This window comes from Temnothorax americanus, unplaced genomic scaffold (assembly GCF_048541705.1).
Source record: "Temnothorax americanus isolate GAGA-0224 unplaced genomic scaffold, ASM4854170v1 Scaffold2, whole genome shotgun sequence".
NCBI lineage: Eukaryota > Metazoa > Arthropoda > Insecta > Hymenoptera > Formicidae > Temnothorax > Temnothorax americanus.
Window position 1 is genome coordinate 4,907,485 of NW_027509338.1, and position 14,708 is coordinate 4,922,192.

The window sequence follows — 14,708 nt, forward strand, 5'->3', positions numbered from 1 at the left end:
AGAATATCTAATAAAGAAAATATGTTTTAAATATCATTTATTTTTTATCATTGTGCTTTAAACAGTACCACTTATTCGGAAATTCATATGATTCTACATAAGTAAGATCCTCGCTGATATATGGCACGTGCCAACAGTTATCGATCTTCTGTACAAACGGCATACAGGGAAAAGGATCTTGGATACGGATACCAGTTTTACTTGGCTTGATCAAGTACTGATGCGAATATTGCCATTTCCTAAATGTTTGCTGTAAATGGTTATCCCGCAAGGAGTGTTTATGTTGTCGCATCAAGTCCAACGAGACGAACATTGCGTTTATCCCGCTCGCCATAGTTGCGTAGAGTATGTAAGGATCATCAGCAGATCTAAAATTTTAAGTTTTATGTACACAAGTATTTAAATGTATTATTGGAATTCTTTCATAATTAAACTATATATACTTTTATTTTATATATAGAGTAATCTTATCCCATGGTGGGTATCCCAAACATCCCACGGTATCTGCATATATTCAATACTTACAAATCATCTATTAGGAAGACATGTGCATGCCGCTCTACTTGCTTAAAAACAGATAGCTTCTTTTGATGTTTCCGCGTCAATACCAGCATTTTTTTCCTATATTTGCTAAAATACTCGACTACATTGGTTAGCTGTAATATGAACCATATATTAATATCTAATATATTAAACAATAACGGGCAAATAGAAAAATAATAACAGGTAATGGAAAAATTACTTTGGAATTGAAAAAACAGCGTATTTCTACATATATGAACTTGTATATGTAATAATATGTACTGATATATCTTTTAATATATTAATATACTTCATTTTGTTAAAAACAGTAGGTATTACCCATAGTAACTTAGGTGCAGACTTGCTCTGAGCATAAGTTAGATTAAGTCCGTCAATCACTATGTCGTAAGGTCTGGTATGTTCAACAAATTTCTTAAAATTCAACAATTCTTTTGGATTAGTCTTACGATAGATATCTGATCCTATGATCACCCTATCTATCACAGATTTCGCCAGTTCCCGAAATTCTTTTTCACTAAATGTTATTTCAGGCAAGGAATAACCGCAATGTCTACAATGTCCCCTAAATGAAATAAATATCCTACTATTAAAACATCATTTATTAACTCATACTACTAATTTCATTCTATAAAAACACTAATCTATTTTTTCAAATCTTAATTTTCTTTATTAAATTCTTAAACATTATCTTTAAAAAATATAACTATATTTTTAAGTAATTACATTAATGTATAAAAATTATTATATATTAATGTAATTACTTAAATATATTAATTTAAAAATCCCATCTTTAATTATTAAATTCTTTTAACCATTATCTAAACTAAAATTACTAAATAAACTAAATTTAATCACATTGACATAATGAGAAAACAAACGTTTTTCTGGAGATTGTTACAAGCTCCGTGGACCAGCCATACTTGCTAGCTGTATCAGCATATGTACTTATAATTTTATCTGACGGTGTTATACCATAATTGGCACAGAAATGAAACATCTCTTCCATTCTACCGCTAAAAGTTTTTGTATCCTCCAACTGGCAATATTGTAAATGCGATATATATACATAATTTTGTGGAATCATCTTGCGCTGCGTTATGTTTGATAAGGCTTTCCATGCGACATCAGGTTTTCCATTTCTAAATGCTGCACTAGCTAACGCAGAATATATCGTGGTGCCTGGAATAGAGGTAAGTTTCAGCATTTCTATTATCTCATGTGTTTTCTCCCATTCATCCGTCAAACATAAGCTCATTATGCAATCTTCAGCTGTAAAGGAATCCAAATACGGATGCTTCTGTCTCAAAGCATTGTAAGTTTCGACAATTTCCATTTTATCCGCGTCAGTCAAGGAGTTTTGTTTCGAAACATAGAGTCTGAGATATTTTCCAATTACTGCCATATTCAGGGGATAATTATTTTCCCTCAAGAATTTGAAGTACGCAATAGCATTATCCACGTTGGAATCTTTAAGACACATATCTATGATTGTGGAGTCGATGGTGGCTGGCGTGACTCGTTGATTTTTCTGAAGAACTTCCTCTCGAATGTTTTTCCATTCTACAGTTGATAAATTTCCTGTCATTCTCTCATATATATCTGCATTTTCCCTGATAAAGGCATTCAAAGGAATAAGTTTCTTAACATTATAGATTTGTTTCGATAACAAATATGTCCTCTGGTGAACCTTGCAAAACTGGGACCATAATGGTTGAGATAGTTTATAAAGTAGCGTCATTTATTCTACACCTGAAAATTAAATTTATTCATTGGTAAAATTATATGTCATAATTATATAAGAACTTACGTTTGTTTATTTTGCTTTGTTAAAACTGGTGTCGTAATACTTATTATAAAAAAATACTTTTAAAATACATCAAAATATTATGAAACAGAACAAAATTATGAAAATAAAAAAAAAATTGTTTTCCAGAAGTCTAGAATATAATAAACCAGAAATGCTTATTATTGATTATTATTAATTCTTAATAATTATTTATTATATAATTTATTTTATCTCGTGCTCTATAAATTATCTGTGCACATAAATTAGTAATTAATAAATATATCTACAAAAAAACTGATATATTCTTATGGTAAATATATTCTAGAATTAAATTTAATTTTGCTATTTAATTTAATGCACAGTAACATTCATATATTTTTCGATAATTTTACTTTATTAAACAGTACTAACCGAGGTGTACTAACAAATAATGCAATTTATTTCGATCGCACAAGATTAAGTTATTCTTACCGCATATAAGACAATTCACCGTAGAAAGTTTTACAATAGTATCGTTATAAATATAACAAATTGTAAATTTGTATGTAAGTGAACATCAAGAATAGTTCCTCCTTTTTTTTCTTCGTTGCTTTCTCATCAGAATTTTCGTAATAAGAGCGAACACATTTTCTAACCTCTCTGGGGTACCACGTTCACCGTATTGTTATCTACTGACGTCAGAGAGAACGAGGGAAATGAGGGAATAGAGAATAGGGAGGCCTTCTCTGTGTGATCTCTGGGCACAGTATATACTGTGACGCAACCCTGCAGTCTGCTTCGAGTAGTGAACAGTGAACCTAACCTTCGTGACAGAAAATTGTCAACAATACCACCGACGCCAAGCGTCATGTGTGTGTGTTATGGACCTAGATTTTGATGCGTACTTTAATTCTAGACAAGAATTTTGCATTTCTATAAAGCCAATTAAAAGATTAGTGCTAAGAAAAAAAGCCGGTATTACAGACGGCTTTAGGATCCCCTTAAGGCGATATTGTTCAAAGCGCATTATGAAGGTTCTCTCAAATGTTGCCGAGAAGCCCAACGCGGCTAAAACTATCGCTGGTTATTTGTCGCACGGTACCCGGTACCAGCAGAAAGGTAAACAATATTACATTCTGCACAGAGCGTTCTCTCAGCAGTAATCTGTGACTATCGTGCACGCACTTCTCATTGTTCAATCATATCTATTTGCAAACCAAAGGAGCTCTAGAAATATGCTCCTTAACTCTTATGTTTTTTGTAGAGGGAAGGTTTTTCCATGTATAACAAGATCTTCGAATTTAATGTATGTACAACTATGGGGTGTCAAAACTGCCAAATGCTGATGACGTCCGTGACCGGCCACTTATTAGGCTACGAGTTCACTGGAGCCTATAGCAAGTGGATACATCTGTCATCCGTTAATCTTATTTGATGCTCCGGTGTCTAAGCAGTGCTTAGATGAAAATTATGTAAAGCTTAAGAGGACCTTAGAGCGAGAAGTGCAATCCTGCAACGCATTGATTATTTAGTTGGACAGATTGTGACAGAGAGGGGGAGAACATCTCGACATAGGGTTTGAGATTATTCAGGTCTGCCAAGCAGTCAAGCCTAATATCCGTATATATAGGTAATTGAAAACCTGTTCTATGTTCTTTTCATACATTTGACAAGATTTTTAATGTTTTCTTCATGTTTCAGAGCAAAATTCTCGAAAATTACGAGACAGTCTGTCGAAAGAGCTCTGCAAACTTTGGGAGAACCCAGATAAAGCAACGAGCGATGCCGTAGATGTAAAAAGCGAATTAGATTTACGAATTGGTACTGCTTCTATTAAAGATCATATTACGAATCGTAATCGAGCTGCAAATAAATTCCATGTAAATAAATATTTAATTAACACGTTGACAGGTGCTGCGTTTACGAGATTTCAGATCCTAAGGTTGCAAAAAATATTCCCCAATACTCTTGGAGATATGCTCATCAGTTATGGCAGCTGCCTTTCCAACGGTTGGGTTTGTAGTCGAGAGGTTTCTAGCCATCGGTTCAAATCCGAGTCGTACTAGAAGCTAAGAGTACTCGACGATCGCGAAGGGATATCTGTAGAATTCATATATGGGCCAGAATACGATTGTTCGAGAAAATGCCTTGCCAGATCTTTCTGGACGTGTGCTTAGAACGGCCGGAAACTACAGTAGAGAAAATAACGTGCAAATCGAAAAGCAAATGGAGGCCTCTACCTCTGGATACCACTGTAAATAACTGAGTTAAGATATTGCGAGATATTTAGCATTCTATCTCAAGAATCATCGATTTAAGAATCAGGGAAACAAGGTTCTCGTAAACTACTCGATAAACTTTCTCAACTAAACTTAATTAATGTCAATAATTAATGAGTCGAAGTCTTGGTTAAATATCACCGGTTAACAGCTATGTCTGTAATGTATGTAAAAATATTTTCTTTCGTGTTTCTTTAGGCTGACGGTTTATAAGGATAGCTCCAATAAAGGACGGCAATAGAAGGTAAAGTGATCTCTGTCTCTCTTTCTCTCTCTCTCCCTCTCTCTCTCTCTCTCTATTTTTGTTTTGTTATATTTTCTCTTCTTCCTCCATCTCTATCTATCTATAGTTATATCTATTATCTATCATATTGTACATATTATATATATTTTTACATTTTCCACTGTTCTTTCACACAGGTCACACGAAGAACAGATGCCCATCAAATGGGACGAACTGACAAGTGAATTTTTACATTATTGTAAATAATGTACAGTTTGTAACGATTAAAGTTGTAAAAAGCTTAATTAGAACAGAATAGTATCAAACACGACTTTTATCTGTAAGACTTGACTTCTGCCTCATTGAAGTGACAACTTTCATAAGTGTTAAAGGTGTTTAAAGGAATAAGTGGTTCGATCGTCAATTAATGTTGTATAGTTAGTGTTTATATTCTAGAGAGAGAGAGAGAGAGAGAGACGCAATTAATAATGTTTAATAAATTAAACGACAACTTGCTTGTTATGAGAAAAATTATTTTTCAGTCTCTAATTCTTCTTTTTACGAGTGATGTTTCTCGGTGGTTGGTTGTGTTAACTATAAAACGGTAAACAAATTAATATAATATATGATATTTATCATTATGTGCCATCAGGGACGAATGAGGACGTGGTTAACTTAAAAATTAGGTAGTGGGAATACGCACACAAAGAGATGGTACGTATTATATGAGCAGCATATTTTGATAATTAAAAATAAAATTTTATTAATAATTCCCGCGCGTATAAACAAATATATTGATTTTCGGAAAGTTACATTTAATAAATATATCATTTTTTTTGAGTAGGTTATTAGGCATTTTTTATCTGTTTATGGTAAATAGGGAAACCTGAAAAAGAACATTACTTAAAAAGAGCAAAAACTAAAAAAGAATCTAATATTTCGCATGATAAGAATATAAAAAGTTCAAACCAGAAAATCTTTTAAATATCTTTGCTTAATTATTTCAGATGGACATTGACAATTTATAAACTAAAACGCATATTTTGCAAGATTTACTCGGCCGAAAATGTATCGCGCGGATATTCGATAAAATGCTCACATTTTTCAATATTGAAAAGTATTGCGGATATCAAAACCTACAATTTCAACATATGCACTTTCAATTTGCGAAAGAGCGACCGCTATATAAGGCAAGCGTGTAGCATATATTTATTGCTAGAATAAAAAAAATGTATGAACGCGAATATAAGAACGGAACGCGTCTATAGTGATGCCACTCTCATCGCGTGAATTTGACCGCGCGGGAGACGAAGTGCCTCCGCCATTATGATGACGTTCTTTTGCCATTACAAGACCTAAACCAAAATCCAGAACTAAAATCTTCAAGAAACAATATAAGTTTCATTATAACAAAATATTATAATTGTAATTGTATTTATCTCACAGTTTCAAAAAACTTGAATTAAATTTGTTTTTTCTCTCCTGAAAAATATGAATATTTTTTATAGTGTGACAGTATATTCTTTTCGAGATGCGATGCATTATAAATTTTACGCAACTCCATCTGGATAGACTGCTGGAGGGTCACCTAAATTTTATTCGGCCCGCCAAGAAATTTAGACGTTAATTTAAAAATAAAGATATTTTGTTTTTATATGATTTTCAAAAATAAAATCCTTCAATTATTGAAAAAATTTTAATAAATTTCAACAAATCGGCTCTCTTGACAAAAAAGATTTGAGAGCCCCTAAAATAGACTGTTAACAATATATTTGGAATTGGTTGCAACAGTGCTTGGCGGGGAGAACGGCTCGAGCGTGCGGTAGCGCGGCGATGATAGGCAATGGATAAAGACGACCGCGCTGATAAAGGCGCAGATCGGACGGATCGGCGCAGACGTCATGCGGTCGCGATTCGTGCGCCGCCGACCTCCGCGTGTTTGATGGTTAGCCGTCGTTCTGCCCGTGCCGCTCGTAAGATCCGCTCGTTCGAGATTCACGCATATAATACGCCCTGTGCTTTCGGAAAGTGCCGACTAAACGGAGTCTGACAACGGCATTGTGATTGTCTTCATCGCCAAGCTAAAACAAATAATAAGTAAGCGGTGCTCCACGCAGCCCGTCGTGCCCAGACCCAGACGGTTCACAGTCAGTCTGACGTCACGTGAGAATCGCACTGTTAATTCTCGCGCAGAAGCAACGCGCGGATTTCGAACGTCCGCATGCTCGCTTTCGAGAGCATTTCACTTCAATTATTATTTTCTAAATTTCTTAATTATTTTAATACAGCGCAATACGGAGCGAGAACTTTGCATGTTAATTATGTCGGATAATGCTTTCTTTAAGTTAAAAAAAGTGTCATCTTTGGTGGAAAAATATCGTAGAATTTTTCATATTATTAATCAGAATTTTTATAAAAATTTTCACTTTCTCAGAATACTCAGAATTTTTCAGATTTTTCTCTCCCGCCATCACATCTTTGTAAAAAACTGAATAAATATGAGAAATATCTGAATAAATATGAGAAAATCTGTGTAATTTATCAGAAACTAGCTGGTTACCCGGGCTTCGTCCCGGTAACGAAAAACTATACACTCTATAGCACTCGCCGGAAAATTCTACCCCTATTATTTTTTTTTTTTTACGTGAATCTTTTCGATATTTTAATAGTTATTCTGCTATTCGGGGCGGAGACGAATCCAACAAATCAGAGATCATTAAAATATGTCCAGCCGTTCTTGAGTTATAAATGGTGTAACTGTAACTAACCCGACTTTGTTTTATTTATATAGATTTTTATACATACGCGGATACTAAAATATTCCGAAAATTTTTTAATCCCATTATTTCTGAAAGTATGAGAAATTTTATAAAATTTATAGAACTTTTGATAAGTCTTAATTCTTATACAATTGCTGAGAAAATATGAGAAATTTTTTCACAAGGGATGTGAATTTTATTCAATATTTTTGCCATTGATCGAATGAAAATTATATTTTCCGTGTGTAACTTGTTAAATTTTCATATGTGACTCCTTATCAAAATGACTCATTTTGTTAATTTATTAATGTATAATTTTTAAATAATTTTTGTAATAATATTGATAATGACTGTAACTCGATGGAGGTACCTATTTTTCACTCCATTATTTTTTACAAAACACTTGAGACTCGATTATTTCAAGAAAATTCATTTAATCAACAACAGCATGATTTGCGACGATGGCCTTCTCAGAATCTTATCGATTTCCGATAATTAATTTACTTGTACCGAATGTATGTGCGCCTGCTTGTGGGTAATAATTACAATTAAAAGGAAGGACATCAAATGAAGAATACTCATTGCACTTTTAGTTATACTATATTATTCTTTATGAACTGATTAAAAATGATTTCGTTGTAATAATAATTTTGGCTAATTATATTATAGTTATTGTACATTTTTAATCGGTGAACTTTTTTTCGATTTTTTAATACATGACTTGACATGCACGTCGTATGATAACGTGTTGAACATGAATCCACATCGTCATGTATCATCCACATGGCGAAAAATACACATTCTCTGTTTACTTTGCCGCTTCTGTGTCGTGCTCGCGCGATTACGGTAATGACGATGCGAGTTTTTACAAAAAAATTATCTTTTTTTTTACTGTATAAACTTTTTCTCTTTTCCTTGAAGAAACATAGAAATAACGACTAATCGCAATGAGACGATTAACATTGAGTTAATAAATTAACTCTATATGCATGCTATGAAGATTATACATATGAATGGAAGTATATTATAATAACATTAATTAAATGTCATAAATAAATAGATACGTTAACGCTATTATTTTTATATATATAAATTATAATAATATAAAAGAGTTATTCCATGCATTTTATAATATTTGATGTATACATTATTTTATACATAAATATATTTACATTCTCTTTTATATAAGCGTTATATAATAGTGAATAAGTGGGTGAACATTGAAATAAGTATATGAAATGTTACAGCCTAGTCATGGAGAATTACACGTCAGACTCCAGCGACTCCGATTCCGCTTTAAGAACGTTGGACCTGTCCTATTTGTTGCTGGACAACGAAGTGTTAGATAAGCAATTTCTCAATACCAAAAGTCCAGAGCAAGTGGATACCTTGTTGTTGAGGCAAAATCTCCTCATGACCCTTCCTGCCAGTATCAATAGATTCACCAACTTGAATTTCCTCGACATCTCGAACTGCGGCCTCACCAGATTGCCAGATTTTTGGGCGGCGTGCCCTTTGACCTGCTTGATTGCGAAACACAACCACCTGGCCAATGATGGATTAGCGAAGGATTTTGAAAATCTCGCTAGTCTGCGGGAACTCAATTTAAGTGGTAATAGACTCACGGAATTTCCCGATCAGATTCTCGATCTACCTGGCTTAAGGTATCTTTATTTGGGCGGCAATCGTATCAACGAGATTACCAAGGACATCTGGAAGCTGCAGAGGTAATGCACACTTTAACGAAGTTTAATAATAATTAAGGTTTAGATAAAAATCAAATTCGTTAATTTAATTGTTAGCAAATTGATAATCGGAAAATAAAAACGTATTATGAAGAACGTAAAGAAACTTGAAAATTATAATCAAACATTTTAATTGTAATTTAAAGAATTTTAATTTAAAAAAGTCTACTGCTGTTAACGATAGTAATACGCGAGTTTATAATTGCGATATCACAATGTGTCGAGATGATTTCTATATTTTCTATGGTTATTCATAACTATATAATGTTCTAAAATAATAATTTTTTGCGTACATGAAGAGAGACAAAGGAATTGAATTTTCTGTATCGATTTTGATCCCCGTTTTCTTTTTAAATTTAGTTTGACTGGCATTCCAGCTGTGCAATCAATTTTCATCTTTAAGATATTGCTGTTTGCGCGCTTTATTTCGATGTTATGCTAAAATAAACGTGACGTTCATCATATCACGCCCGTTATTTTAACGTTCGTGTGATCTTAGAGTTTAAAACTATATTTGTCGCATTAAAAATTTATAATCATAAATGCGAAAATAAATTCAAATAATTGTATCTGCTTCCGAGTATAATATATGCGCATGTGTTTTATATAAAATATGTTTTATATAAAAAATTGAACGATTTGTCGTTTTTATAAAAAAAAAACATCTCTAACAATAAATATTATGATTTGCCAAAGGTTGCGAGTTTTGTCGATGGGAGACAACAGATTAACAGAAGTACCGTCCACCCTTGGTGAACTGAAGGCCCTACAGGCTCTCGTACTTTGCGACAACATGCTAGAGAGCCTGCCAAGCTCGATAGCCAATTTAACAAACCTGAAGACTTTATCGCTTCATAAGAACAGACTACGGACACTGCCTACCGAGATAATAACGTTAAAATGCCTCACAGAGGTTGGTTAATAATGTAATCACCATTTTATATCATATATCATATTATATATTAATTGCAACTGATAAAGTTTAGTAAACTATGCTGTGCAAAGTTTAGTGGAAACTTTGCACAGCAGTTTAACATTTATAATTGATTCATGTTGAATCAAATAATTTTTTTTCTCGGAATACATCTCTTTCGTTTTTTCGCAGTTGTCTTTACGAGATAATCCATTAGTGGTGAGATTTGTATCCGATATGACACACAATCCGCCGTCGTTGCTGGAGCTAGCGGCCCGCATCGTCAAGACTAGCGATATTCGCTACGACAATGAGAGTATACCGCACAATCTAGTGCAGTACCTCAATAGTGGCCACCATTGTGTCAATCCTAAGTGCAAAGGTTAGTATCTCGTAATAATTTAGCAATAATTAGCAAAATTATAATCCAGATGTAATAAACTAGTGATCGGATTTAATTGCAACTTTCGGACCGATTTTTGTGTTGACGTTTATTATTCTCCCTCTCTTATTCTTCTCATTGTTAAAAGCGACAAGGAAGATCGATGGATGTCAACACGAAAATTGGGCCGAAAGTTGAAACCAAATTCAATCACTGTAGTAAAAGCAATTAGATAAAATATTACTTCGAGTAGTCACGCGTGGAAAGCTTAAGCGAATCAATCAGTCGAGCATTCCCGATAAGATAAGCTTGAGGAAAAAGTTCGATTGCATTACACTTTCTGCAGCGCGTTAAAAAATATGCAGCAGCAAATTTGGAATGACAAAGCATTCTCAAAATATTCCTCTTGATTAAATCTCGCGTCAAGGCCAACCTTTATCTTTCTGCGCAGGTGTTTTCTTTAATAACCGTGTGGAGCACATTAAGTTTGTCGACTTCTGTGGCAAGTATCGCTTACCGCTGTTACAATACTTGTGTAGCAGCAAGTGCATCGAGCCACGCGACAGCGATGAGGAACTCGTGAGCGGTGCCATGATCAGAAAGGTTCTTCTGGGCTAATGAGATCTTAAAGACATATATATTTCTGTAATAGATGACATTGAGACTATTTCGCTATAATTTTTCCCACTTCAAGAGAGATACTCTTCATTTTCTGCTCTTGATCGATGATGCAAAATTTATAGATAATTATATAGGAATAAATATATTGGAATAGATTCTATAAGATACAGAGGAATTGAATTTATAACATGTAAATCTATAGAAATATTATGATGTGTTTTATATGTTTTATATTTTTTTCTTTCTGTTTATACATTTGTGTACTTATTCTTTTTTTTCTTTTTTTCTGCATCAAAAATATAATAACTAATATGTTAAATGTAATTTGGTAAAATATAATAATGTATTTTATAATATAAATAAAAACATAAGATTCTTTTTTAGAACTTCGAAAATAGCAAGGTAAATTTAGATCTGCTTCGAAAGTTTGGAGAAATAAAAGAATTTTTTGATTAATCTAATATGTAAACTCTCTGTATTGTAAACCCTCTATTTTAAAAATTCTCCTCTTTATTTTAAAACATTTATAAACTGGAATTACGCTGCTCTCATATTACTTACACCTACACATTTTACCACGTAACCACATGGCTATATGTAGAATGAAAAAATGAGTAAAAAATAAAGCGTGCGATTCTTTATTTTGCGCATGTGCCACAGTAGAATGGAAGTAAAATTAAGGGAATATATATTATATTTTGAAGTAGAGAATAGATAAGTTTAATTGTGTTGGAACGATCCTTTCCATCTTGACTGAAAGATCGGTATATTCTCGTTCGAGTATTAAGTTTATTAGATCGCATGTCCTACTTAGCAAAGTACTTATCTATTTAGCAATTTAGAAATTAGAAGGCAAATTTTACATGTGGGAAAAGTATCGAGACAACGATTAACATTATTGTTAATAGTTTATTGTTAAATAAACCACAAAATATACAATAATAATATTATTATATAGAGTGATCCCGCCGCGTGATTGACGACGGCGCGGTATCGCGCGATTCCTTTTTCGCTTAAACACATCCAGAATAGTTATGCTACAAGGTATTCATCATCATTATCGTCGTTGCGACTAATACGTTTTTTTTTTGCGTCGTCATGTTTCATTAAAACTAAAAACAACATTCAAGAGAAAGAACGCAGAGGAGGAGTAGCGAAATGAGAATGATAAGTAAGAGTGTGTGTATTTATAATTTTATGTATATATATATGTTATAAATATATATATAATTGTGTAAACATAGCAATCGTGTAATAAGAGTTTTACTACCTTTTCACTTTTTTTGCTCACTGCTTAGTACAGTGTGTAGTTATATATAATTAATTACCTATACATACATATACATATTCATATATATATATATATACGCTATATCTATATATTACATACATATATATGTATGTACATGCTTCTTTTTCTCGTTCTTTCTCTCTCTCTCTCTCTCTCTCTCTCTCTCTTACGAGCGCACTTTTATTTTCATACACACACGCACATACACACACACACACATACACGTGCGCATATAATCTCACACCTATTCACGACGTCGAATTAGCGCGTTTTTATCGTATAGGCGTGGTATAGTAACTAACACTACTCTGTTTACTTCTTTTTTTTCTTATAATCATCTTCATTTCACTTTAATTTTTTTATTTAATTGTGTGGTAAATATTTTTGTCGCTTATGTATCGTCTCTTTCTCTCTCTTTCTCTCTCTCTCTCTCTCTCTCTCTCTCTCTCTCTCTCTCTCTCCCTTCTATATATATATATATTTATATATATTAAACAATTTCTCCCTAATATCGTACATTCATGAGTTTTAAACATTAAGCACTCACTGCGCCTGCGGTCGAGGGTGTTACCTTGATTTATCAATTATTCGCTGCCCCTTATATCATTCGGGAGTATACCGTCATCGTCATCATCATCCATTTCGACCGGAGCGCGATGTGATCTGCATCAACCAATATATTTTCTATTCGCCGTCCACCACTTGCTGCTCCTGAGCTTCCTGCTCCTTTGTCTCCTTGGCATCCTTGTCCTCGTCTAAAATACGATATTAAGGAGTGTAAAGAAGGTACAGGGTCATGAAAGAAAGAGGCGTTATTTTTATCAGGATATTTCTTGTATAATGTATTTCTTCCTTAGTGTAAATAAATGTGATTATGCAGTTTGCTTTAAATGTTAACATGCAATTTTTTCTTTGATTTATATTACGTAGTCCTCTGTATAAATTATTATATATTTTCTATTGATATTTTTTATGTTAATTTAAAAAATTCTTTGTTAAGCAGTTTCTTACAGATAACAATTTATCTTGGTCTTTTTTTTCAAAGTAATAAAAGGGAAACTTTGTTTTCTACAATTTAACATCTGGACATTCTATTTTATTCTTAATTACAAAGACAACAATAGAAAAGATGTAAGAAAATATAAAATAAAATTTTTAAACAAAATTAATTTATTTAAAAGATGTATATAGAAAATGAGCTACATAGAAAGATTATGTCATTATATTATTTCAAAGTTAGACTATATTTAATTAAGCATTTTTATACAAAGTAGCTTTTATATTAAAAAGCTCGAACTTCTTTACATTTCTACCAAAGAAGAGAAATAACTTGAAGAAATTGATAATTTTGTCTGAATTCTTTAATATTTGTGTCGAATAAGAGAGTGATTGCGTATTAAACGAAACGCATTTGCTAATGATTATACTCGTGAGATATTGATTGCTTTATCATTAGGTCAGATCGGTTAGAGTACACAACGTCACCAAGAATGTCGCGATGTGATAATGAAACACACGTAATTACTATAACGGGTAATTACTATATAACGTCAATTTTTTCGATTAATTTAAATATTACGGATCAGTAAATAACAAAACGTTGTCATGCAACTCGAATTGGATTTCAATAAGATTTGGCGTTTAGTTACTAAAATATATGTCAAATATATATATATATTTAACATTATGCAATGTTAAAATAAATAGGTTACAGTGAAGTGAAAAAAATATTCCTTGAGCAAAAAACGTTGGGACCTTATATACATATTTATTAATTTGATTAGTTTTAATTATATACGCAATGTAAGATATTCTAAAAAAGAAGTTGCGAGACTCTAGCCGGTATTTTAATTTTCAGATTTAATAAATTTTTAATTGGGACACAATTTTTGCATTATAACAGAATAAAAAATGAGAAAAGAATTATAGTTGTAACTGTAAATTTGTTTAAATTGAAAATTCAAAGTTTTCTTGATCCTCATAAGATTTCTTACGCACTTCTGAAGAGGATGTCCAACAATTGGGATTCTTAGAACGAATATTGAGATCAGATCAGATCGGATCCAAAAGAGAAAATTAAGATTATTCCTAACGTATCACTCACACCTTCGTATATCAAATATTCCGCAACAGTATATAAATTCACTTATACGATGAACTTTGATAGATAAGAAATGAGATACATCA

At 32.6% G+C, this 14,708-nt stretch overlaps 3 protein-coding genes across 7 annotated transcripts in view; 1 reads left to right on the plus strand and 2 right to left on the minus strand.

Annotated features, from left to right (window-relative positions):
• Positions 1 to 20: 20 nt before the first annotated feature.
• Positions 21 to 3,333, minus strand: Mldr (mitochondrial ribonuclease P catalytic subunit). 2 transcript variants are annotated; one of them, XM_077405603.1, is made up of 6 exons: positions 2,801 to 3,333; positions 2,231 to 2,292; positions 1,422 to 2,153; positions 862 to 1,105; positions 526 to 656; positions 21 to 368 (listed from the first exon to the last, which is right to left on the minus strand). In XM_077405603.1, the coding sequence occupies exons 3-6, from the start codon at positions 2,126 to 2,128 to the stop codon at positions 38 to 40; spliced, it is 1,413 nt and encodes a 470-aa protein (XP_077261729.1). In that variant the 5' UTR covers positions 2,129 to 2,153; positions 2,231 to 2,292; positions 2,801 to 3,333; the 3' UTR covers positions 21 to 37. The 2 variants fall into 2 exon arrangements, with proteins under 2 accessions (XP_077261729.1, XP_077261728.1); XM_077405602.1 differs by having other exon boundaries at positions 1,422 to 2,292.
• Positions 3,334 to 6,640: 3,307 nt separating this feature from the next.
• LOC143897190 (leucine-rich repeat-containing protein 58) lies at positions 6,641 to 11,393 on the plus strand. 4 transcript variants are annotated; one of them, XM_077405623.1, is made up of 5 exons: positions 6,641 to 6,783; positions 8,817 to 9,296; positions 10,011 to 10,227; positions 10,420 to 10,609; positions 11,061 to 11,393. In XM_077405623.1, the coding sequence occupies exons 2-5, from the start codon at positions 8,824 to 8,826 to the stop codon at positions 11,225 to 11,227; spliced, it is 1,047 nt and encodes a 348-aa protein (XP_077261749.1). In that variant the 5' UTR covers positions 6,641 to 6,783; positions 8,817 to 8,823; the 3' UTR covers positions 11,228 to 11,393. The 4 variants fall into 4 exon arrangements, with proteins under 4 accessions (XP_077261749.1, XP_077261748.1, XP_077261746.1 ...); XM_077405622.1 differs by having other exon boundaries at positions 6,668 to 6,973; XM_077405620.1 differs by having other exon boundaries at positions 6,668 to 6,907; positions 8,800 to 9,296.
• Positions 11,394 to 12,119: 726 nt separating this feature from the next.
• LOC143897187 (glycogen synthase kinase-3 beta) overlaps positions 12,120 to 14,708 on the minus strand; it is a 51,204-nt gene continuing 48,615 nt past the window's right edge. The window contains exon 8 of the mRNA XM_077405604.1: positions 12,120 to 13,276. Within this exon, the coding sequence (XP_077261730.1) occupies positions 13,206 to 13,276 (71 nt within the window). The 3' untranslated portion in view covers positions 12,120 to 13,205. The remainder of the gene's footprint in view (positions 13,277 to 14,708) is intronic.